This window comes from Cloeon dipterum, chromosome 3, assembly GCF_949628265.1.
Source record: "Cloeon dipterum chromosome 3, ieCloDipt1.1, whole genome shotgun sequence".
Lineage (NCBI taxonomy): Eukaryota > Metazoa > Arthropoda > Insecta > Ephemeroptera > Baetidae > Cloeon > Cloeon dipterum.
This window is the reverse complement of record NC_088788.1, coordinates 31155255-31179354: the sequence shown is the minus strand read 5'-3', so window position 1 is coordinate 31179354 and position 24100 is coordinate 31155255. Positions and strand designations below refer to the sequence as shown.

The 24100-nt window shown below is 37.7% G+C and overlaps 8 protein-coding genes and 1 long non-coding RNA gene across 10 annotated transcripts; 7 read left to right on the top strand and 2 right to left on the bottom strand.

The window, feature by feature from the left end:
* Nucleotides 1-207: 207 nt before the first annotated feature.
* LOC135938878 (inositol monophosphatase 1) lies at nt 208-1625 on the top strand. Its single transcript, XM_065482885.1, has 6 exons — nt 208-382; nt 456-589; nt 648-907; nt 974-1079; nt 1134-1285; nt 1357-1625. Exons 1-6 carry the CDS (start codon nt 314-316, stop codon nt 1461-1463), a joined length of 828 nt encoding a protein of 275 aa, XP_065338957.1. The 5' UTR covers nt 208-313; the 3' UTR covers nt 1464-1625.
* Nucleotides 1596-5545, bottom strand: HBS1 (translation elongation factor EF-1alpha (GTPase) HBS1). 2 transcript variants are annotated; one of them, XM_065482883.1, is made up of 13 exons: nt 5355-5545; nt 5151-5219; nt 4801-5091; nt 4704-4742; nt 3687-3806; nt 3517-3640; nt 3215-3463; nt 2936-3165; nt 2643-2876; nt 2409-2582; nt 2158-2357; nt 1858-2103; nt 1596-1801 (listed from the first exon to the last, which is right to left on the bottom strand). In XM_065482883.1, exons 1-13 carry the CDS (start codon nt 5395-5397, stop codon nt 1793-1795), a joined length of 2028 nt encoding a protein of 675 aa, XP_065338955.1. In that variant the 5' UTR covers nt 5398-5545; the 3' UTR covers nt 1596-1792. The 2 variants fall into 2 exon arrangements, with proteins under 2 accessions (XP_065338955.1, XP_065338956.1); XM_065482884.1 differs by having other exon boundaries at nt 3517-3625.
* Nucleotides 5546-5856: 311 nt separating this feature from the next.
* Nucleotides 5857-9244, top strand: LOC135938879 (uncharacterized). Its single transcript, XM_065482886.1, has 7 exons — nt 5857-6044; nt 6916-7100; nt 7155-7315; nt 7928-8079; nt 8130-8252; nt 8312-8562; nt 8620-9244. Exons 1-7 carry the CDS (start codon nt 5961-5963, stop codon nt 9032-9034), a joined length of 1371 nt encoding a protein of 456 aa, XP_065338958.1. The 5' UTR covers nt 5857-5960; the 3' UTR covers nt 9035-9244.
* LOC135938880 (uncharacterized) lies at nt 9232-11164 on the bottom strand. Its single transcript, XM_065482887.1, has 6 exons — nt 10577-11164; nt 10266-10489; nt 9906-10205; nt 9745-9844; nt 9584-9688; nt 9232-9453 (listed from the first exon to the last, which is right to left on the bottom strand). Exons 1-6 carry the CDS (start codon nt 10895-10897, stop codon nt 9247-9249), a joined length of 1257 nt encoding a protein of 418 aa, XP_065338959.1. The 5' UTR covers nt 10898-11164; the 3' UTR covers nt 9232-9246.
* Nucleotides 11165-12214: 1050 nt separating this feature from the next.
* On the top strand, nt 12215-13144 carry LOC135938381 (uncharacterized). The gene is made up of 3 exons (XM_065482001.1): nt 12215-12468; nt 12799-12954; nt 13091-13144. The coding sequence occupies exons 1-3, from the start codon at nt 12403-12405 to the stop codon at nt 13142-13144; spliced, it is 276 nt and encodes a 91-aa protein (XP_065338073.1). The 5' UTR covers nt 12215-12402.
* A 662-nt stretch (nt 13145-13806) lies between these two features.
* Nucleotides 13807-15647, top strand: LOC135939220 (uncharacterized). Its single transcript, XM_065483478.1, has 10 exons — nt 13807-13968; nt 14026-14047; nt 14104-14210; nt 14264-14435; nt 14494-14516; nt 14578-14631; nt 14687-14801; nt 14860-14954; nt 15011-15038; nt 15092-15647. Exons 1-10 carry the CDS (start codon nt 13822-13824, stop codon nt 15154-15156), a joined length of 828 nt encoding a protein of 275 aa, XP_065339550.1. The 5' UTR covers nt 13807-13821; the 3' UTR covers nt 15157-15647.
* A 505-nt stretch (nt 15648-16152) lies between these two features.
* LOC135939502 (uncharacterized) lies at nt 16153-17646 on the top strand. Its single transcript, XM_065483919.1, has 10 exons — nt 16153-16208; nt 16336-16357; nt 16415-16611; nt 16671-16839; nt 16893-16915; nt 16974-17009; nt 17063-17216; nt 17282-17388; nt 17444-17471; nt 17526-17646. The coding sequence occupies exons 1-10, from the start codon at nt 16173-16175 to the stop codon at nt 17603-17605; spliced, it is 852 nt and encodes a 283-aa protein (XP_065339991.1). The 5' UTR covers nt 16153-16172; the 3' UTR covers nt 17606-17646.
* A 1390-nt stretch (nt 17647-19036) lies between these two features.
* On the top strand, nt 19037-20801 carry LOC135938380 (uncharacterized). The gene is made up of 6 exons (XM_065482000.1): nt 19037-19045; nt 19275-19851; nt 19928-20265; nt 20322-20429; nt 20492-20647; nt 20702-20801. The coding sequence occupies exons 1-6, from the start codon at nt 19037-19039 to the stop codon at nt 20750-20752; spliced, it is 1239 nt and encodes a 412-aa protein (XP_065338072.1). The 3' UTR covers nt 20753-20801.
* A 1600-nt stretch (nt 20802-22401) lies between these two features.
* Nucleotides 22402-23264, top strand: LOC135941409 (uncharacterized). The gene is made up of 3 exons (XR_010574987.1): nt 22402-22699; nt 22947-23054; nt 23114-23264. It is a non-coding gene; the product is annotated as an uncharacterized LOC135941409 (long non-coding RNA).
* The last annotated feature ends 836 nt before the right edge of the window (nt 23265-24100 follow it).

The following is a 24100-nucleotide window of genomic DNA, read 5'->3' as shown; positions in this document are numbered from 1 at the left end:
TTTCTGAATAAAACAGATTTTCTCAGAAACCCTCGCTTTTCCTGAAAGAGTCACAAATTTGCTGAAGAAGAGCACAATCAGTTCAAGAGTCTACACGTTCCTTACATTTTTATTTGGAACATGGAATAATATTATTATGATAAATTGAAAGAAGGCGTGTACTGCCGCTTACATAACAAAGCATTTGGATGCTCATGCGCAGGTATGACGAAATGAGTTCTGAGCTTGGACACTGATGTAAGCCTAGGTCACTTTTCAATCACACCGAGGACAGGCATTGAGTTAGCACCCGACTCGACACATTTCTGCAAATATGAGCGACAGCATTGACTTGGACCTGTGCTACCAGACTCTTTTGGAACTGGTGAAACAAGCTGAAGAGGTGAGTTACTTGATTCCTGTTTGAAATATTTAATTTTTAGAGGTTAAATAATCTCGATTGTAATTTCCTTCAGCTGATTCGCAACGGCATTAATTCTGCCAAAGAGATACACCTCAAAAGCTGTGAAGTGGACCTTGTCACGGAAACTGACCAACAGGTCGAAAAACTTCTAATTAATGGACTGAAGGAAAAATTCCCTAACCACCAGTAATATTATTCCATGACTGTGTATACATGATGAAATAATTGATATACATTAAATTAGGTTCATTGGAGAGGAATCAACAGCAGACGGACAGAAGAATGAGTTGACTGAAGCCCCAACGTGGATCATCGATCCTGTAGATGGCACCATGAACTTTGTCCATTCCTTTCCGCACGTTTGCATTTCAATTGCTCTGCTGATTAACAAAGTGCCTGAGATTGCAATCATCACTAACCCAGTATTGGGCCAATTTTTCGAAGCCCGCAAAGGACAAGGGGCTCTTCTCAACGGAAACAAGATCCACGTGTCCTCCGTGAATGGTGCTTGTCCTAGAATTTATCGATTCGTTTAATTGACCTTAATATTTTGAATGTCTGCACTTATAGAGCTCTCTAAGGCTTTGCTGAGTCTCGAGGTCGGAACTAGCAGAGACCCAGAAAAAATGAAGGTTGTACTGAAAAATGTTAACACTCTTGTCCCCCTTGCCCACGGGTAAATAAGAAAACTTTGGTAAATATATCAATTTGAAATCGTGTAATCCCCTAGCATCCGAGCGCTAGGATCTGCTGCCTTAAACATGGCTATGGTTGCCATGGGAGCTTCAGATTCTTATATTGAGTTTGGAATTCATGCATGGGATATTGCCGCAGGTGACCTGATTGTACGTGAGGCCGGTGGAGTTGTCATTGACCCAGCAGGTATAATACTTAGAATTGCTAGCGACGGTTTTTTAAAATTTATATGATGAATCATACAATGGCGTTTCCAGGTGGAGAATTTGACGTAATGAGCCGGCGCTGCCTGTGTGCAAGCTCCATGGAACTAGCACAGGAAATTGTGAAACACATTGACCAATACTATCCAGGGAGAGATTAACTTATTGTAATTTTGTGTGCTCCTCGTATGAGGGCAAATTCCGTTATAAATATTCCAATCTAGTCTTAAAATTTGCAAGAGTTGGTTTGGTGACTGATCTAAGAATAATCATGCAAAAAAGACAATGATATGTTATTTGAAATAATAAAACACTTTATTTTATACCATGTAGTTATTTTGTAACAGCAGCTTAAATTTGATTTCAATTTTTATTGAAAACTGAAGCTGCAACAAATTTCAAATTCAACAAAGAAAATACATTACCCAATGGCATTGTCAGTTATCATCCACCTTTTTCTATGGTTTGCTTAAAAGCCGGAGTAGGGATTTCAGTAAATCTGTGAGCGAGATTTTTCAATCACTCCAAAAACTTAATAAGCAAAATAGGCTATACCTTGTTGACTAAGCCAGCAGCAATTGTGACTCCGGAGGATCTCAACATAAATCTTCCAAGCTCCTTGACATCTTTGTATAACTCGAGGCTTACAGGACGGTTTAGCGTAATTTCAACAACAGCACTTGTGTTTTTGGGAAGACACCGTGGATGTCTTTTAGTCACTTCACCAGAACCTCGATGCAGTTGGGAAATCAATTTGGTGATGACAGCTTGCTCAACAAGAGATTGAGAGTGGAAGAACACCTAATAAACGAAATAAAAAAAAACATGCCCAAAGCAACAATATGATTAACTCACTGGGAATCCTTGAGTAATGGGAACTTGGAGGTTAAACAAAACAATTCTTGCTTCTATGCGAGTAGTGACAGGAACAGGGTACATTGGATCGCACAATATGTAGCCCAAAGAGATGTTTTGCATGTCCAATCCAGAAAGGGTTAGAGTCACTTGGTCGCCAGCAAACGCCACTTGATAAGGCATCTCTTCCAAGGTGATACCTAGAAGCAAGTATGAAAATGTGCTCCTCCGACTTATTTAGCTCAACTTACTTTTGACAACAGCTGTTTCTCCTTGCGGTTGCACTAAAACTTTGTCGCCAGACTGAATGGAGCCACCCTCCACCCTTCCGCTGACACAAAAGCCTGTTCCTGTCCCTTTGAAAATGTCATTCACAGACAACCTGAATGGTTTAGAAATGGGACGCTCAGGAATCTTGAATTTGTCTGAAACGTTTAGTGCACTTAGGTTATTCGATTCACGTGACTCCTCTGCAGCAATATTACCGATCGCCTCAACTAAACATGGTCCATGGTACCACTTCAGTAGCGCATCTTCAGTGGGCGATTTAGTCAGATTTTCACCAGAGAGGCCGCTGCAAGGAACGAAACAAACATCCGCATCTCTGAAGCCTGCCTGTCGAAGAAAAGAACCAAGCTTGTTCGCGACTTCCAGGAATCTGGTTTGATCCCAGCCCACTGTATCGAGTTTGTTGACAACAACAACTAACTGGCTGACACCTGGAAGTAAAAACAATGTACCTATTGCTCGACCCATCCGAATTTTGAAGTGACATTACCTAGCGACCTGACAAGCAAAGCATGCTCTCTTGTCTGGCCTCCGCTCTCGAACCCAGATTCAAATTCGCCTCTTCCTGCGTCCACAACAAGCACAGCTGCGTCTGCCTGCGTTGCCCCACTAATCATATTTGGGATGAAGTCCTTGTGGCCCGGTGCATCAAGAATCAAAACGCTTTTGGAAGCTGTTTCAAACCTCGACTGTCCAATATCCATTGTGATTCCTCGGGTTCTAAAATTCCGTCATTTTATCGCCGTAAAAATATTATATAATATTGTACCTTTCTTCTCCAGTCTCGTCCAAAATCCAGGCGTACATGAACGACTGCTTCCCAATTTTTTTGCTCTCCTGCTCATACTTGTGCATTGTTCGCTGGTTCACCTGGCCAAGATCGAAGAGCAAATGGCCCATCAAAGTACTCTTGCCAGCGTCAACATGGCCAATCACCACCATGTGCAGCAGAGGTTTGGTTCCAGATCGCTCCTCATTGTAACGGGCAACAGCAGCTTCCCCTCGAAGTTCCTTATTTCTGTTGCAAATCAAGTTTGAGCTAACACGTTAAGCATTGCTTTAATCCCATACTTTATAAGAGCTGCCTCTTTTTCTACATCAATTTTGAGCTTTTCAGGTGCTGACTCCACACTAGGAGATTGGGAACGAGGTGAAATGTCCATTGGCTCAGCTTTTGTGCCTGAAATTTTTTGGCCTGACATTTAACTTTAAGGTTGAAAAGCTCTCATTGCTTAGTTAACCCGATTTTGGCGTGATGTCGAATCCTTTGGTGACGCTCAACGTTTTAGCCTTTGAAACTTTGGCCAGCTCAGGAGTCCTCAAAGTCATGATCATTGTTTCTTGTTTTGGTACGACAACAACTGTAACATTTAAATGAAACAATGATCATTTCAACCAGCATACATTTAGCTTATTTTTAAACTCACCATTTAGGGTTAAGATAGGAAAACACATTTTATAAAAATGAAATGTTGGAGTAAAGATAATATAGCATATTGTTAACTTGGAAAAGCTTATTTTCTAAAGTTTTTATTCAATGCTCTCAAGACGTTATCGTCAGGTGAAGGACAATTGAACCGGAAATGGGCTACAGCTCGTTTAGTTGGGTAAGGATCAGTATATACTGGGGTATTCTTCCTTGTCCACTTTCTACAAATGAGAAAGCCCAAGTCAGACACCTTTCTGGTCACAAAATGGAATTCTGACGTTAGCAGGGCATCTGACTTCTGCTGAGCCTCATCAAGATTAATGCCATAGCTGTGAGCAGACATCTTCACCTTGCTCTTTACAGGTCTAATATTTTCTTTGACTGGGGCCGATTTTTCGGCATTTGGTTGGACAAAGGCACTTGAGAGGTCAAGGTAGGGAGCAGGAGGAAGGTCCAAAGGAGGTGGCAGACTGAGATCAATAGTCGGTGGTGGGCCGACCAATGCAGAGGAAAGATCAACGTCAGCAGAGAATGAGCCTAGCTCAAGCGGAGGGGGTGGAGGGAGTAGGGCAGTTTGAAATGCGAAGTTGTCCATTTGGGAATTGGACAGGACTAAGTTGGACATTGAAGGCACAAGAGCTGCGCCAAGGTCGATTGCAGACGGCATTGGGAGATCAAAAGCAGGTGGCGGAGGCAGTTCAAGACCAGCAACAAGTGAGTTCAAAATTGAATCTTACCTTCCCAAACAAGAACAGGAAACAGCAAATCATGGAATGGAAACAAATTTGTTTAGTATTTGTTATTAATTGCTTAAAAGCAAACTAATCACCTTTTTCTCTTTGTTCATCAGAAGCTCCCTTTATTGGTGCTATAAGTTTACGTATATGTAATTATTAAAATTCTCACCAAATAATACAAAAATATACTTTTTATAGCACTGGAGTTTAGGACTGCATCAAGTGATCGGTGAATGTCAAAACCATTTTTTACTATGGTGTCAATAAGAACTCTCTCTGGGGTAGAGTCACCAATAACATTGCGAATTTCGTCCAAGCAAGATTGCAAGCGAGCCTCGTCAATGTCGTTCAGTTGTGGCCTCACATGTGAGGGCACCGACATTTCCTCAGTGTTCTCATCTTCTTCTGCAATTCCATCTTTGCCTTTGCTGATGTATGCTGATATGTCTGATTGTTTAGTCCGATCAAACATAAATTGCTCTACAAGAAAATTGAAGTTGCGTTTTGCTAGGTTACAAGAAGTTATTTTGGTACTGTACCAACGCTAGGCGACACGCTGTAGTCATCCTCAAGCGAATGTCCATAGACATCATCTAAGCCTTCGCATTCTGAAATTTGATTAATCAAAAGAAATTCTAATTCCTGTTGTTGATACCGGGCAATTTCATTGTTATTGCAGATTGCAACTATGTAATAATTATGTAGTCTAGTGAATTGTATATTATGATATTGTTTCTTATTACCATCTGTGTAGTTGATACTACGCACGTCCCGATGTCTTGACATTTTGTCTAAAAGAAATAATAGCTTATGATAGTAAAACTAAACTCTAATTTGCTGACAATGAGATAGCTCGATTTCGTCGATATTTTTCGAGATTAAATAACGAGCCAGGTTATGTTCGACCTTGTTTACAGTTTTCAGCTCTCTGTATTTTCCTGTGTACATGTACAAAGCTGGTGACGGGGATTGGTAGAGAAATGTCAAACGGCATTGGTCGCTTTCACTTTGGTTTGAATTTGAATGAATGTAGGCGGCAAACGATGCAACCAGCACAACAGAACTGTAATTTGCATAGCTGACGACGCAAATGATAGCCAAAAAATGCTTACTGCTTTTTACAAAAATTTGCAACTGTCATTAACAATTTCATACATCTCACATATTAAATATTGAATGATCTTCAGAGATTGAGAGCAGAGACGATTTTACATTTTGTCTTAAAATGGATTATGTTGGTAACATCGTCTCGTCAGATGTGAATTGTGTATGAAAATCTCGAGCAGGAAATTGAGAATTATTTTTTATCCAGTATTTTGAGGATTAGAAATTAGTCAGAGACTTGCACCATGGCAAGCACTTCAGTAAAATTTGTTCGGGATATTTTAAAGTATCTCGTGGAAGCTAAAGGGTTTGATCGCGTGCTAGATAAGGTGAGTTCAGATTTTTTTTATTCTGCGAGTACGTAGGTTACAAACAATAAAAGGTATTTTATCCGTATGAATGTATTATCTAATACGGGTTCAGTTTATTATCGTAAAAGAATCCTGCACCCTGTAATGCATTTTTTTATATTTGGTCTGAAAACCTAACATCAAAAATAGAAACAACCCACATCATGGCGCTAATCGCACGCGTTTGGTATTTTTTGTCGTACATTATTTGTTTATTTATCTATGACAAAATTTTGTTTTTAAACAATAATTAATTAAGGCATTTCATTTTTTGATGTTATAGAAAATTAAATTTTCTTTTTGTTGATAAATGGGTTGACAATTTTAAATTTTACTAAGGTTAAATTTAAAAAGACGAAAAATGTATTGTATTTTTGTAGCCAATTTTATTATAGCCAATACTATTTTATTCAGTCTATCGATGAACATTCATAAATATATGGTTTTTATGGATTTTAACCTTTATTCAATTTAATATCGAGTTTCCCGCTTATTGTTAGTAACGACAGAATATTATCTGAAAATTTAAAGATGTACTCAAATATGAATTGCTATGCTGTTGCTATGTACTTAGACAGAGCTATGAATTGTTAAATATAGGTAAAAACCTTATCATATTTGATTGTTTGCTTTTTACGTTATCAATAAGGTTGGGGGTCTAGAAATAAAGCTAATATAGACATGCTGGTTTATGAATGCGCGAAGAAATCGGTTAACATCAAGCTCTAAAAATAAAACGCAGCTTTTCTCAATTCGTTTTTTTTTTTGGGATTTGCTTCACACAAAATTGCAATATTTTTTAAATATTAATTCACCTTCCATGCTTTAATCCTTTGATGTTGTGATTTAGGTGAAAATAGTAACTGCTGGTCAGGGGAAATGTGTAGCAGAAATGGTTGTCGGTGAAGAACACCAAAATAAAGGTGGCACCCTGCACGGAGGGTTAACTGCTACAATTGTTGATGGAATATCAACACTGGCATTAATGACCCACGGCAGAGGGGTTCCTGGTGTTTCAGTCGACATTCACGTCTCGTAAGATTATTTGTGTCATTTTTAAGCATTTTATTGAAATCATATTTTTTGTAGGTATTTGAAAGCAGCAAAAGAGGGAGAAAAAATCACCATTGATGCCAAAACCAATAAAGCTGGAAGTTCGTTAGCATTCCTAGATGTTCAAATCAAAAACTCTGCTGGAGAATTAATTGCTACTGGAACGCACACCAAATTCATCGGAGAAAACTTAGGAGGTTTCAAATATGACAAATCCAAAGCAAATAAGTCCACACTCTAAAAACAGAAACTCTCTGGCCAATAGTTCTTTGCTTTTTTAAAGACTCGGACTGTTAAAATAGGTCAACAATAAATTAATAGATATATTCTCCAAGGATTTTATTCTGTGCAAATGTTTTACTAACAACCAAGACAATTAAAAATAGAAGATAGAACTTGACATTGACACAAACAGAATGTTTAATACAAATGTGGGTCGTTCCGCTCGCCATAATGTGAGGCGCTGCAGTTTCAGAAATGAGCGACCTCATTCAGATTGACATTTAATAATAGCAGCAGCCTAGTGCAATCGAAATCATCATCATTTAGAGCCGCTACGAATTCAACTTTCACTCCTCAACACGCATTGCCAGAGATTCAGTCGACTTTGCCATTGGAAGCGTGCGCGTCTGTCTGTTAATTTCCCCCTTTGCGTCCGATGTCGCAAGGACTGCCCCGCAAAGAGATAAGCGAGGTGCATGTGAAGGGACCGCCTCCGCGATTCGCTCCAGTGCACGGGCCGCTAGTTTCCCAGGAGCAGCTCCAGCAGTATATCAGCGTTTGCTTATTCGGGCCTGATTGTATTTCAGTCTTGCCGCATCCAATAGAAGAAGTTGAGGAGACTGTCGAGGAGGAAGCAAGCATGCAGCCCAAGAAAAACGATATTTTGCGCGCTCTGAACGAGGATGAAACTGAGGCGTTGCTGCAGGTGCTGGCCTCTGATCTCCCCAATAGCGCCGTGGTTCGTTTTACAGCTAATTTGTTAAGATTAAATTAAACAAGTCTCTCTAGATTTACTACTGGATTAAAACACAGATGGAGTGGGCAAAAAAGCTGCCAGAGATCAAGGTCAACATTCTATGCCCTGAAGATGGAATTTTGGACGGCACTGTTGTTGCATTGGTCGATAAACTAGTAAGAACAATCCATTTTCTTTTTTAAATTTAGTTTAAACTATCATCATGTTTACCTAGGCCGATGGAATTGTTTTTGGAGCTGTTTATTCAATGGAAAAGGAAGGCACCAAACTAAGGACGGCACTGTCTGAGAGCAAATTAATTCCTTGGGACCGCTTATCACACTTCTCTGGTGTGATTGAGCGGCACATTCCAATTTGTGCCGAGGCCATTCGACAAGTTGGACTGACGCCTGTCGACAATTTGTATGTGCCTTGCTACATGCACTACATTGCGGCCGAAGACGCGGCCAAAGTGGAGGTTCCAGAGTTTGTTATAAAAAAGATTGCTAAATAAAAGTTTAAATTAACGTAAATTTTTTCTAGAATTCCACCAAACGTGCGAGTAGGTCCTCTCGACAAAAGTCACGTTGGTATCGTTTGCAAATATTGGCCTCACTACTCGCCTGACTACCTAAACGTGGTTGAGAAAATGATCGAGCTTAACCCCTCATGTGGTGTGTTTGTAAAAAATGAAGACGGATCTGAAGAGTTGGCTGCGATGATTTTGCAAGCAGAGTATGGCGGACTTGGTATTTTGCAAACGGTTCCAGAGCACAGGAGGAAGGGATATGCTTTGATCGCACTGAGACATCAAACGAGAACCCTTGGCAAAGCAGGAATTAATGTTCACTGTCACGTGATTGTAAAAAACTTCAACTCTATCGAGCTGTTCAAGAAGAGCGGGCTGAAACCGGTTGAAATTTCTAACTGGGTTTGCGTGAAACGAAACGCAAACTAAATAAATTGCGGGTAATTTTTCCGTGATACTGGGTATTACCAGCTGTGAAAAATCAAATTTCCACGACAAAAGCAAATTTAAATTGTATTTTTGTCTGCTATTCGTAGTTTTACTTATGACAATTTTTTGCAATAACTAAGCGCAAAAATAGCGAAAGCTGTGATCTTTGAAAACATTAATAAATAATTGCTGATGATGAAGCTACACAAATGTCACTTAATTTGCATTGCCACAATAAAATAAGTAAAGACGACACCCACCACTGATGCGAAGAATTCCAGGGAAAGCGTGAAAAATGGTCCACCAGTAACCTGAAAGGATCTTTGGCAGTCGAGAGTCAAGAAGTGCACCACGGGAATAAGTTTTTTCTCTATTCGTAACCATGGTCCGTGGTAGACTACATCGACGAGAGCGTCTCTCTGCAAAGTTACGCACGCGTTTGATTATATGATCACTTCAAAGATACGATTTTGTTATGCAACCGGCTCGGCAGTTGTACCGAGCGGGTTGCCTATAGCGAATTGTCATGGGGCGGTCGAGCAATCTCACCTGCAGCTTGATGCGGTGGCCGCTGTCGCAATACAAATATATCTCCGTCAAGTACAGCACGCATCCCGCCATGAAGTTTGCTGCAAAACTTGGCTCGGAGTACGTCTAAATATATAATTTTTTATGTGTTAGTTGCTTCAACATTCACAAATTGAACGGACTTTGATCAATGCAAAAGCTGACAACGTCAGAAGTGCGACGTAAGAGCTGATTGAAATTACTATGATTGGGGCCGCATATTTGTTGATTCTATCCAAAACCCTGGAAATAAATAGTGTACAATATTTTCTGTTGTTTCTCAACCTTAATTTCCAAAACTTGCCTTGCTGTGTGCTGTTGAAACTGTTGCCAAGCATCGAGATTTGCAGACGAGGACGTGGCGTTGCGGAGTTCTTTGCTAGTATTGCTACGGAGTTTTACAAAGCAAATTTCGCTGGGAAGGAAGTTTTCGGACGTCAAAATATTTTCTAAACAATTTTTCAAAACTGCGATTTGCTCAGCTACTATTGCGTACGCAGAGAGAAGAAATGCATTAGCGACGATTTCTCGCAAATTTGAAATAGTTGAAATGAATACTGTTGTGTGGAGCAATCCATCTGACAGTGAGTGCACGTTCAAAATGCTAGGAGTAGAAATTTACGATAATTTTGGAAAAATTGTCAGCCTGAAACTTCTTAAATACCTCAGCAAATCTCTTCTTATGCTACTTCCCGTTTCGTTTGTTGTTACCATTTTGGTCACATTTCGTGAGATATGATGTATTTCAATGGAACTGATAAAGTTGCTCTTTATCAGCAAAATGTATATCGCAGGAGGAAGGAAGTAGAACGCAATTACTCGTCTTGATATTTTCAAAGCAATCGTTTGCAAATTCACAAAAGGATAGTTGTATTTGTCTAGAATAACCTGAAAATAATGTGACATGGTATTGGAAGATGAAAGATTGAAATAGGGACAAATGTTTACTATATTTTAGGACTTTATAACGTATACCTGCAATTGAAGAAAAATCTCGATCATTTCCCTCCTGCTAACGTGATAGTAGGTGACGCAAAACAGGTGCTTCAAGATGGTTATTATGCTGACCGCGTAAATAACGCCATGCATGTAGCTGACCAAAGAGTAGCTAAATGTCGTGTATAGAGCAAATAGAGATTGGCAGACGAAAATAATGGTGGTAACCGTGGCAAAGACAAACATTAGAGTATCCAGCTTTTTTGGCATAGGCTTCAAAGGAATCCAATATCCAAAAACGAGACTGATAAGGTGCAGAATTTTAAGACCTAAACAGTAATGCACTCCGAAACGCAGCATCTTACTAACTGCGCAAAATTGCGATTTTTTCTTAAACGAGTATTGCGTCGTCAACTTAATTTAGCCTGATGGTAGCATTTTACGAAATTGCCCAGTTTAGAAAATTTGCTGGTGATTGCAAAATTGGGTGTTTATTTGCGTGGACATGCGACTTTTGAATACTGCTGACGGAATTCCCAAGCATAAATAATAAATCACCAAGTGACCTATAAGTTTCTACTATTGCAAAACTAATTATATACAGCTCTAATCTAAAATGCGGCAAGGCTGCCAGATGGCTGAACTAATTACTCTGTACTTCTCATTTATACAGCTGAACTGGCTATCGAATGCTCATTCCTAAAAATTCACGAAACTGAGAGCAGATTTGTTGCAGTGCCAGTATCAATCTGCTTGTCTTCAAACTCTACATTTTTGGGAATGAAGACCTACAACGTCGTCAAGACATCTCGGCTCTTCGAGAAGTCTGTGTTCATATTCCGCATTCTGGGAGTGAATTTTGACAGCTTGGCTGGGATTAAAAGAACAAGAGCCAAACGGGCCATCTTCGCAACCCTCGGGTTCCTTACCCAAGGATTCCTTTCCTTAGTAGGCAGCATCATGATGCTTTTGAGTATTTTGCACGCGATCACGAGCGACGAGGGCCTCTCAGAGATGATGTTGCAACTTTTGGTAGTCCTGATGATTGCGTCGGCAATATTCAAAGTCAAGGTCGTTGCAAGAAATTCCACCAAATTAATTACACTTGTGAAAGACGTGTTCAGTGGCGTCCAGTGTCCGACAGTTATGGAATCCGAAATTAAGGTGACTCAAATTTCAAAAACTATTCACATAATTATATTAAAATTTTTAAGCACTAAAATCCACGTTATAGAAATCAAATAAAAAAGCTAAGTAAAAAATTCACAGGTTTTTCGTGAGTCATGCAAGGATCTTCCCCGGGCCCTGTATTTAACTCTGCTTGTCGCATTTCTGCTGCTCGTTCTTGGGCTCTTTTACACCCGGCTGATAATGATGCGAGACTCTCCTGACCGAATCATCCGCAGCGAATTACTCGCTGACATTCTATTTCCTAACCTAAATCTTAAGGGAAGAGATACTTTGAAAATTTTAATTCACGGCACGCTTAGCGCAATACTCATTTTGAGCGGACTGGTTCACTTTGGATTTGCCCATCTTTACACTGCTTTGCTGATACTGGCCCAAAGGTCACTGAAGCACACCAACCGCTCACTACAAATGCTGCAATTAAGGTTAGCATATTATGAGGCATTAACCAAAGCTGCAGATATAATTCGCTTTCTTTTGGTTTTAAAAAGTGAGGATCCGAATAAGGAAGATATTGCGATGAATGAAATTAGAGCGAGAGAAATCTTGGACTATGCGATCCAGCAGCACCAAAGAAGCATAAGGTTGTCGAAATATTTGAGCTCAACTAACTTTAACCACAAATTCGTGTGTTGTCAAGATTTATTGATGGTATCAACAAGATATTCAGCACGGCAATGCTTATAGAGACATGGGTAATCATGCTGATTTGGTTTACAGTCATATACCGCATCATAAAGCAAGTATGTTAATTGGTGGTATTGATTATAATATAGTCATTAATAAAATAAAACTACTGTTTTTCACTCAACATGTTGAAACTGATAATTCACCAAGAAGAATTATAATTACGATGCAACAAAATAAAAACAATTTTTAAAGTTCATTTATTGTATAAAACGATATGTCCAGGAGGTGTCAGCAATACGAGCAGCCGCTATGATTAGCTGCGTTGTATGTCCAACCTTGCATTTCGGGACGATGAGCTACTTTGCAACCGACATCGGACACCACGTTATACACCACGCAAGTTTGAGTCAACATGTCACTAAACTTAATCTCTGTTTCCACAGGGCCTGCAGATTAATGCTAACTGCAATTCTGTGTCTTGGTGGAACTGGGTTCCGGGATTTGAGATTGATATCAACATCATGTCAATCCGCGCGAAAGATCCCCTTTTCCTGAAGGCCGGTCCATTCTACCGACTTAATTTAAAGACGCTGTTGGCTGTAAGAGAACTACATTTACTCACGCAAATTTAAAAGATTAAATTAAAATATTTTTAGCAAAATCATTAGCTATTTAAAAATGCATTTCCGAAACTCGTACAAACAACATGATTTAACACCATACATCATTTTTCAGATTCTGGAACTGTCAGTAACCTATTTGCTGATACTCCTGCAATTAGAAAAATGAAAGAAGTGAAACTATATCTTATTTTCTAGCTGTTTGACGTTTGTTTGAATGTAATTGGCAGCAGTAAAAACATTAAATTTGTGATTTGAACTCTTATCAATGTATTAAGTATAAGAAATTTTAAATTTTAACCACCCGAAAATCCCTCCAAAAATCGTGATGCGAAATTAATACTGTCTGAAAGCATTCGGTTCTTAAATTAGGCAAAATGCAATAAATCTCATACTTTCAGCTTAAATTGATTAACTGCCAAATCAACTTAATAGGGAAAAACTGAAGTAAACAAGAGTAAAAAAGATGAAGAAAATTTATCAGGTATTTTTTTCAGAATATATTTCAATATAAGAACTTAATAAAAACCAAGAAATACGTACAGAACTATCAGGGAAGCTGCAAATAACATTTTGTAATGCTGATTATGTTATTCGCTCAGCAGTGTTATTGGGACCCAGTGAGCTCATATCCCACGCGATGTGCTGTGCGGAGGTTTAAACAAATTGCGGCACAATTTGCAAATTGTATAGGGTGGCAATGTGCAGCTCCAGTGATAGATTTTTTCTCGGTTTTACTACCCCGAAGCTACGCACTGGCGTCGGTCGTTGTGGCCATGCATTGGTGTTTCGCTACTCCGCGCACAGCTACACGAACGTCCCAAATGCAAGAAGGAAGCAGGAAGAATGACGTACCGCATTTGGCGCTATAAAACCTACGACGTGTCCATATTCGATTCACATCTAGAAACTGCGATCAACCGTGCGCCAACGTTGACCATGGCAGCTGTGCACAAGTATCTATGCGCTTTAGCATTTCTTTCAGTTATAGTGGTGAGTTTGAACAATATTTTTTTAGAAAACACATTACTCAAACTTTGATTATTTAAGGTGATACTTGCATCAGGGCCAGGTATTTACTAGCAATAAGTTTCGTTTGAGGTTGAATCACTAAATAAGTTGTAATAGGTTCCGACCGGCAGAAAAGGGCAATTTTAAAAGCGTTCAAAGTAAACGCAAAATCAAAGCAAATAAGCGGTAATATTAAAGTAGACTGCAAGAAAGAAAAGTTCATTGTAAGTTGTTTATGAATTATTTTTACCTTAATTATAAAATATTATCTGTTAAGAACTTAAGGAGATGCTGCGTTGAAACATTGGGAAATTTCTTTACTCTAAATCAAATCCAAATATGTACGCCTGAGAGGAACATGCACAAACGACTGCTCTCCTATGCCAATTATATGCTCAACACTTTCATGACCAAAGACAACACGCTCGACTGGAACACTCTGTCAAACAGTAACTTTTTCAGAAACATTAAAATAATTAAAATAATTAAACTGTTTATTCTGAGCAGATGCTGATTTCAAGATAGTAGCTGTGAGTAGAGAACAAAAATTTCGATTGATTCGTTCTAATGACTTTTGTTTAATACGTGAAGAATATCACCAGGTGTCTTTTTAATTTTTCCGACTCAACAAATTTGCCAGCAATGGTGAGGCTGAAAGATTAGCAACCCCGTTTTAATACTATTCATTTTGGATTGGCAGATGACGGCGAGTGGAAAAATCATCTATGATGTGGTAGCGACCCACTTTGCCAAGGCTATAGATGAGAAGGACGCCATGCTGTCCATTGTCACAGCGTGCGGCGCTGACATTGATGGTCTGGTCTTCCCATGACATAAATATCGTACAATATTGATGAAGGTGCGCGATTACAGCCAAAAAATTTGAGCCAGTAAAATTGAGCAATGGAGGAATGAGCACTACAGAACCAATCATGCTTATCCAATGCATCAGACAGACATTTTTGACAGTAATATTTTTCACTTTGACGTTAATTTCTAAACACAAAAATTTTGATTATTGTAGGATTGCAAATCTAAGTCTCCTTTACCTGGTATTGCAATAAACTTAGTAACATGTGGAAAGCTAACTTCAAAAATATTTCAGCTAACTGTGACAAGGACAGACTTAAACTCCAAGAGTGCAAAGTATTCAACACAACAATTGGGTGAAATTAAAACGCACTTTTGTCATCCGTTATAGACGTATGTAATTAACAGGGATATCTGAAATAAACAATATATGAATCAATAAATGGCTTCATCCAGACCATTATTTGCTATTAAACTAGGATATGGACGGCAAAAGCGAACAATTAAAGATATTTTTGCCTCAAAAAATAATTTTCTCATATTAGACAGCCCTCAGGCCTCATCAGGAGTTAAACCAACAAAGCAACGGATTTTGTCTCCCCATCCATGAGCCATTGAAAACAAATGATTATACGCATTATATATGTTGCTGGACATAATTTTAAAAGGGGAAAATAAATGTGTGATGAATTGGGATGAAAGCCATTTATTAATTTGCTGTTTATCTGTGTTCCCAAATAACAATGTCTGCATTGATAAAAACATTTAAGGAGTGTATTTTTGGTTGATAGATTGTTTTTCTATTTTGAATAAAAAAATCAAATAAATTTTGAGCATGCACAATCACTGGATATTATTCTAGACTTTATCTTATATTAACCCAGCAACAGGTGCTCTCTACGGTCAATAATAATTCATTTTTAGCATTATAGACGTCAAAGACGTGCTTACTTTTTATCGTTAAATTTTGAACGTTATAATGAGAAGGGCTGCTCAAGCAGGTTTCATTTGTCTGACGCTTTGTTGTTGCAAATAAAAATATATATCTCATAGCGTAAGACTTTGTTTCGTGACAACGTTATGAATTAATTTATTAATTCATCATTTGTTAATTTATTAACCTTATTAATTGTTTGAACATACTTCGTGAATTTTCTCCAAGCTAAGATGATTAAAATGAGATAAAATTTACCCAATGATATTCTGCATTGTGTGATCTGCGAACCGGAATTCAGTGCGAAATCACGTGGGGTTCACGTCCACAATGGCTGATGGCAGTCACATCCTGACACGTTTCAGGTGTCCGTAGGGTATATAAATTGAGCGCGAATTTCATATTCTATCATTCCGACGTAAGGACGCGCCTTCAATCAACCATGCGCAGGACAAAGCTTTTCGCATTCGCAATAATCGTGAGTTTCCAAACTTTTGTAGATATGTATATGCAATATGAGTAAATCAGAGTTCAAGTATTGAACGTTTTAAAGAAAAGAAAAGAATGATAGAGAACTCATCTGTTTAACTTGCATGTTATTTAAGCTCTTTGCGCTTGGAAGCATCGGTATAAATTTTGTATTAAATTAGTTTGCATTTGAAACAATTAAGATGATCGTTACAGTTTTTGGGCAAACAACAACAACAACTAAAAAAACAACAACTAAAAAAACAACTACAACTAAAACGACAACCACGACCACCAAAAAACCTACAACAACTAAAACGACGACCACTAAGAAACCAACCACGACCAAAACAACAACTACCAAGAAACCGACCACCACTAAGCCTCCGATATGCAACAAGCAAAATTTTGACGTATTTGCCCCCTAATTCACACCATATAAAATATTTTTACCTATTAATATTTGCGATAGTCTCTAAAGAGTTGCTGTAAAGGAAGCGTTGGAAGGATGTTCACAGACGCGGAGATTGTGAAGTGCACGACTGGGCTCAGCGACCAAAGACTTTTGCAGTTCACAAATTTCCGAATGTATTTGTTCTACGATAAGTCAAATAATTTTCAAATGGACTCAGCTGCAAACAGTAAAGCCAGAAATAAAAATTTTCCAAGTAAATAATATACATTAATTTTTTAGTTGCACAGCTTGGACCTGTACCAGTAATTAATTTTTATTTAAAATTAAGTGCGATATTCAATGTGGCCTAATCCTTTTCAGACTGTCAACGAATGCTTGTTCAGACTTAAGAATCTTGTAAACAATGAAATTACTGAAAATATGTCTACTTCAAACACCAATTTAATTAGATCGACGCAAATAACAGCATCATCTATGAAAATGTGATTCCATTGGTTGAAAAGGCTTCAACAGCTAACTGGATTTCTGCAGGAGCTCCACCAACCGTCAGCTCTGCTTCAGTAGCAACTGAATTGGTCAACGTATGCAAGACAGTAGTTGAAGGCAGGAATTTTTTATTCTCAACTGTCATAAATTCAATAATCACATATTATTTCATGTATCGACAGCAATGCAGCCAGCAAACCTAACAGTTCCTTACAATAAGACGACTAAAGTGACTAGCTTAGCGCGTCCTTTTTATTTTTCCCAGTGCATCAAAGGTGCAGCCCTTGGCGTAAGTTGTGCGTTAGTTAGAGTGGCATTAATAAAAAAATATAATTGCTATTCAGTCATGTCCTCCTACTCTGCGAGTAAACAGTGAGCCAATTTAAATTAAATTGTATACGACGTTTTAATATTAAAATTTTACAGCTGCAGCATGCAATAAGTCGCTGAGCCTCCTTCAAACTTGCGGCTACTTTAATGCGACAGTGCCTTATGTAACTAAATAGCAATGTTTTATTCGATTGTAATAAAATTTTCGCTTTATCTATTTATGTTTTTAATTGAGCTGATTGAAATCTTCCTTACAATTACAAGCGATATTATTTTTTACAGTTTAATTTTGTAGAAACGCCATATTTATATGATATAAAGAAAATTTGAAGTGTTTTATAGTTATTTCTTTATTGAATATTTAGATTCTTTTATTAGTTATCTCAACACTTGGCACAAAAAATATTCAAATTATTCAATGACATGTACTTTTGAGAAACTAAATCATAGTTGCAATAAACTTTTGCACGATGTGGAGGTGGAGCAAAGTGCGCTTCCGCCCTATATTCATATTGCTGAGGTTGGAGTCATATCCTGCAATAAAATCCTGAACCAACCGTGAGAATGTCCTCGCTTATGTGCTGGGAACGCAAGCTTGGAAAATACGTACTGACGTCATTCAATGTTCATGGACGCACCAAGCGAGTCAATTTTTTAAATTAAAAAACAAAACGGTGTCATATCTAACAGAAGGCACGTATGATTTTTGGCGCATGCAGGAAAATGTAAATTCTAAAGTATGGCACCATAGGACGCGTGCACCGCGTTGACGACCCGCTGCATCCTCGGCTGCAGTGTTCCTCGGCTGCAGCACTGTAGCCACTTGCTCGCACAGACCTCGGAAAAAATGTGATTGAATATCGTGTTATTCGTGTTGTGAAAACGTGGAATGATTTGCCACCTGCACTAAAAGACTGTTCAGTGGCACACAGTTTCCCTCCTTATGCAAGGCGTGTATGTGACAGCAAGATTTTAAAGAGTGATTTTCTGTGATGTCTTTTTTGCTTTGTGTATTTTACTAGTTTGGGCCCACTTCGGCTTTGTCCTCCTGAACAGGGTCTTAGCTAACTTGTTTGCCTGAAGTGTAACCCTTTCTAACATACTGTTGATTTTGACTTGAATAATTGTGAGACTAAACAAACACGATAGAAAGTAAAAAATAAACTCCAAAAATAAAGAGTACATTCAGCGCATAAATATGTATATTCCATTAAAATATTATAAAACGTCATTAGTGAGATTAATTTTAATTTACATGATTGCTGGAATTTTTCCATTATTTAAAAAATTTATATTAACTTTCTATAATAACTCTACTGAAAAAATACAAGCATATATTTATACTAAATTTTTGATCTCGCTGAAAAAGAAACAGCAGAATTGAGTTTGAAGCATGGTTACATTCGTGAAATATTGCTTTCATTCCACAAGCGTGTGAAATTGATAATCCTTATCGAATTATTGATTCAAGGTAATTAGTTGCTGTAATTATCACAAAGCGTTGTTGGATTCTCACGCAAATGCTATGAGAACCGAAAACAATTCGAAACAATTTAACGACATTAGCGTGTTGTGTTAGTGGATGGTGTTCTTGCGCACCTTGTAGAATGGCAGCTGTAAGTAAATTTTGTGGGGCTGTTTTCTTGTTATTTGTGCATTTATGGTTCTACTCAGACTTTAAAACGTTTGAAAATCTTTGGCAAACAATTATGACGGTTTAGAAGCATTTCAGTTTTAAAACTATAAAACGACAAAGAAACAAACATCTCAATCCAGTGGCTAATTTTGTTGTTTTATACATATAATATGGACGTGTTATAAGTAAAAAAATGTCTTCAAATTTAGGAAAAAGGCTACTACAACCTGACGATGTCAAACCACTTTTTTGTGAGCCGGGTATTGCTCTACGCGCTTGACTTCAAATTTGACGAGGAAAACGAAGAATATACCACACTATTGAATAGAGCGCTCAAGCGGATAGCATTATTTTTAAGCCAAGCCATTGGCACAATTATTTTCTGCGCAGCGTTTGGACTGGCGATTCTCACTTCTCTTAAAATATTTACCGCACCTGCAAGTAGCTTGCCGATTTTTATTTTGGAGCTGATGGTTCCAATGCGCCTTTTTGTCACGATCGTTAAAGCTCACTCAACTTGCTACATATATAAATACATGATAGAGGTATTTTCAAACACAGCTAAAAATGTGGAATACCCTCTGATTTTGCACGACGAGATCGAACACTACAAACAACAGTTTGAGAGAAAACCATGGATAATGATCATCATCACGGCAGTTTCATTTTTACAAAATGTACCAGCAATGATCATTGCAAAAATAAACCAAGATTCTCTTACAAAGAAGGAGATTTTAATCAATATTTGGCTACCACCAGGACTTGCACTTGATGACGAAATGATAGGTCAGTTGGAAAAATAAAAAAATATCACTTTCATTTGGAAAAATCTATTCTAACTAAATAAAATATTTTGGTGCAGGTGTGGTCAACACTGTCCAAGTTCTTACTGTGTGGCTTATCGGCTACATTGTGTTTGGATTTGCAAATTTTTTCATCTCTCTCATCAGCTTGAACGAGAAAATGCTTCAACACTTAAACCGGGTTCTCTTACTGGCGCAATCAAGAAGCAATGCTGACGAATCTGAGAGTATGTTGACTGAAGAAGAAATGAGTGACGTTTTCAAATACGCTATTCAGCACCATCAAAAATGCATCCAGTTTGTGGACCAGATTAACGCAAAATGCTCTACAATTATTCTCTTAGACGTGTGGAGCTTTTTGTACGCACTCTGCGCAGTTGCATATCAAGTCGCCAAGGTTCGCTCTTTTCAAACTGCTGTTATGAAACAACATACAATTAAATTTGTCTTCAGGATCCAGGAATATACCCTAATGGGATCAAAACTTTGATTCAAAATATTATAACAACTGCAATGTATATTGGATTTTCTTGCTGGCATGCAACAACAGTCACCTCTCAGGTGTGTCACTTTCATTTAAAAAAATCTTAACAAACAAGTACTCGTATATTATGCTTTTTTAGGGCTTGCTTGTCAGCGCAAACTGTATGGCTATTAACTGGTGGAATTACGGGCCAGGTCTTGTGCAGGATATCAGCATTATGTCCAGTATGGCGCAAGTGAAGCTTTGTTTTATGGTCGGACCGTTCTACTCCCTCAACATGACAACATTTCTCACAGTAAGGCAGTTAAAAACGCGATAACTGGGTTGTATTGATTATTTCTTTTTCCAGATACTGGAGATTGGCCTTACATATGTTATTTTGCTGTACCAAATTAAATAATTTGTTTTAAATAGATTTAATAATATTATATAATATGTGAAATGATTGTGGAGTAAGTCGTATTTTATATCTAAAATATTGATTTATATCGTGTGTGTGTGTGTGCGTGTGCGTGTGTATGTAAACCAATTAATTTCTTCTTTTGTTTCAATTTTGCTACATGTAAATTGAATCGCTTTTTGTTCGTAAAATTGTTATTAACATCCGCAAGATTTCACTACTTTGCTGTTTTTTTAACAATGCACTATTATATGCGCCTCAATGAAAGGGTAAAATACATTTAAATAAATAAAAGCTAATTTAAAGTCTACTAATTAATTGTAAGGCCCACCAAAAATAACGCAGATAAATTTATAATAACGTGTGTACGTAATAATTACAAAATTACGTATTTAGAGGCCCCTTCCTTTGGGGCTTAACGCGAGTTAATATGACAGAAGAACGGCCGAAAATACTTCAAATTATAATTAAACAGAAATTATTTTAGACTGTATCGGATAGCCCTAGAGAGTCTAGAAATCTATAAAGCGATGGGACAGGGACCAGAACCTATAATCAAAAAGAGTAACAGCAGCGCATAAGCTACTCATTACTGCTCATTGTCAGGAATCTTGTTTGTATTTACATAATTAGAATAATTTCAACAGAACATTTCCGTGCCACAATTTTAAGGGAAAAGCAGAAGTAATGCGATTATTTATCCAATGCACGAAATATCAACTGACAGTAATTGTTGCTTGGCCTATTTAGTTATTCGCGCGCGTGACAGGCGAAACGGTAACACGTAATTAATAGTTCGTGCTGCTAGTTTACTGTTGCAGGTGTTTCGCTTCACAGCAGCTTATTCAAATTACGACATCATTGAATAAGAGTGACTTAAACTTAAATTTGCGCTGAAGCCATCATGGCAGACCAGGACGAGGTATGTTCAAACACATATAATTTCAAAATGGTTTTAAAAAAATAGAAAAACTTTAGGGCTGTACTTACTCGTTACGGCTGGCAAACCACTTCATCGTGTGCAGGGTGCTGCTAGGCGCTCTGCACATTCAATTCGGAAAGCCGACCCAAGAGAATAACGCCTCACTTCTGGAAAAATTAATAAAGAGGTCATCACGAGCAAACCGGATCCTCTGTCAAGGTTTCACTGTATTAGTGCTAAGTTTATGCACTTTAATGGCTCTACTAATAGTACTCGATATTTGCTCCTCACCAACTGAGAGTTTACAAATTTTCCTTTTTAAATCAATCATTCCTGTGCGCATAATATTTTCGACCTTGAGGGTAGAAAAACTAAGAAGAAATAAAAAGCAAATAAAGGATATTTTGATGGAAACTACGGCGAACGTTCACTTCCCCGAAGTCCTGAGGGCTCCCATAGAAGAATATATAAAGGAAACAGAGGAGAACCCTTGGATCCTAATTCTGACAGTCATATTTTCTGTCCTGTTAAACATCACCCCGTTTTTTGTAACCAGGGACCCAAAAAGTCAAAATCTTTTTTTAAGTAAACTATGGTTCCTTGATGAAGATTCTGACGTCCAAAAATTTGCAAGTATTGAATATCAATAAAGCATGTTGATAACCCATTAATAATTATTAATAATTAAAATTGCAGAATTGAACAACGCTGCGATTTTATCAATGGCAATTTTATTGTTTGGTACTACCATTTATGGATTTGCGAGCCTACAAATTTCGATGATCAGCTTGGCTGTAAAAATGATAAACCACGTGAGCCAGATCATTTGTTTCATCGATCAAAAGAGTGAGAATCATGAATGGAGCGAGCAAGATAAAAGAAATGCTTTCAACTACGCTGTCCAACAGCACCAGAGGTGCATTCGCTTCGTTCACTGCATTAACAAAATCTTCGCGATGACAACTCTGCTGGACGTTTGGACTCTCACTTTCGCCCTTTGTTTGAACACTCACCTTTTTGTGACGGTATAGTTTTTAATGAAACTTAAGATAATGATAAAATTTGGAAAAACGTGAACGTGTGAAATCATAGTATGCAATACTTAAAAAACATATTGCCTATACAATTTACTAAATCCCTATATTTTAGCGTTTCCACGTGTTATTCGCACTTAAATTAATTGCCGCCTAGAAAAGTGCTGTGGAAAATTTATTTTTTTGAAAAAGTTTGTGTTAATAAAAAATGAAATACTATTTGATTTGTTAAATTCAGCATCCTTCAGAGGCCCCCTTGCCTGTTGGTTCAATTTTACAAAACGTCATAGTGATGGCACTTTACATCGGTATGGCTTGCTGGCACAGCGATAGAGTCACCAAAGCAGTATATTATAAAGGAAAACGCAAATTGCATGCAATCATTTGAATTCTCTGTGATTACAGGGGCTGATGATAAGTACAAACTGCAATGCAATGTTATGGTGGAATTTAGATCAAGAAATGATCCAGGATATCAGCATCATGTCGCAAGTAGCTCAAATGAAGTTAACAATAAAGGCTGGCCCAGTGTACACGCTCAATATGAGAACATTCCTCGCGGTGAGCCAGCAACGCCATCTAATTAAGTCTATCGTTAACAAATCTCAAATTTAATCACATTCCAGGTATTAGAAATCTGCCTCACCTACTTCCTAATCCTCTTCAAATTCAGTTAAGACTCGAGTAAGAAAACTCGAGTCAAAATTAACGTTGAAGTTACGAGTGACTGTCAAGAAAATAAAAGTATGCTAATGAATTGAATTAATTTATAAAAAGAAACCTGACGAAATCGCAGGGGAAAATGTTAGCGTTTAATTGGCCACTTTTGCAATTTATTTGCTACTATTTTTCGCTCTTTTACTTATTTTATATATCATATCTTCAATATATTTACCTAGTAAGAATAAGGAGTTAAATACACACTGCAATCGATCTCTGAATAATTAATGCCTTTAACGCCTGCTGACCATGCGGTAGGCAACCTGCTGAACATCAGTGGACGTGCAAAAAGAACTGTAATAAATTTCACAAAATTCACGAGTTAAAAAATAAAAGCAACGAGGATGAAGTCCGTTTGAAATATAATTATGGAATTAAAAAAGCCGAGCAATTTTGCAATGTCAATATTTCAGTCAAATATGCAGAAATTTCTTAAATTAAAATATTATGCCAAGATTTCATCTGAATTTCTCGAATTTCTATTACTTTTAGAAATGTAAAAATCGATTGACATTTTTCATAAAATTGCGTGAAGTTAAATTTTAATAATACACATGTATTATTTAATGAATTTTTGACAGAGCTGTAAGCGTACACTTTACCAGCAAAATGGATTTCAACTTTCAACTGAATCAGAGGGAAATATTTCTAAAGTTTGTAAAGACCTATGAA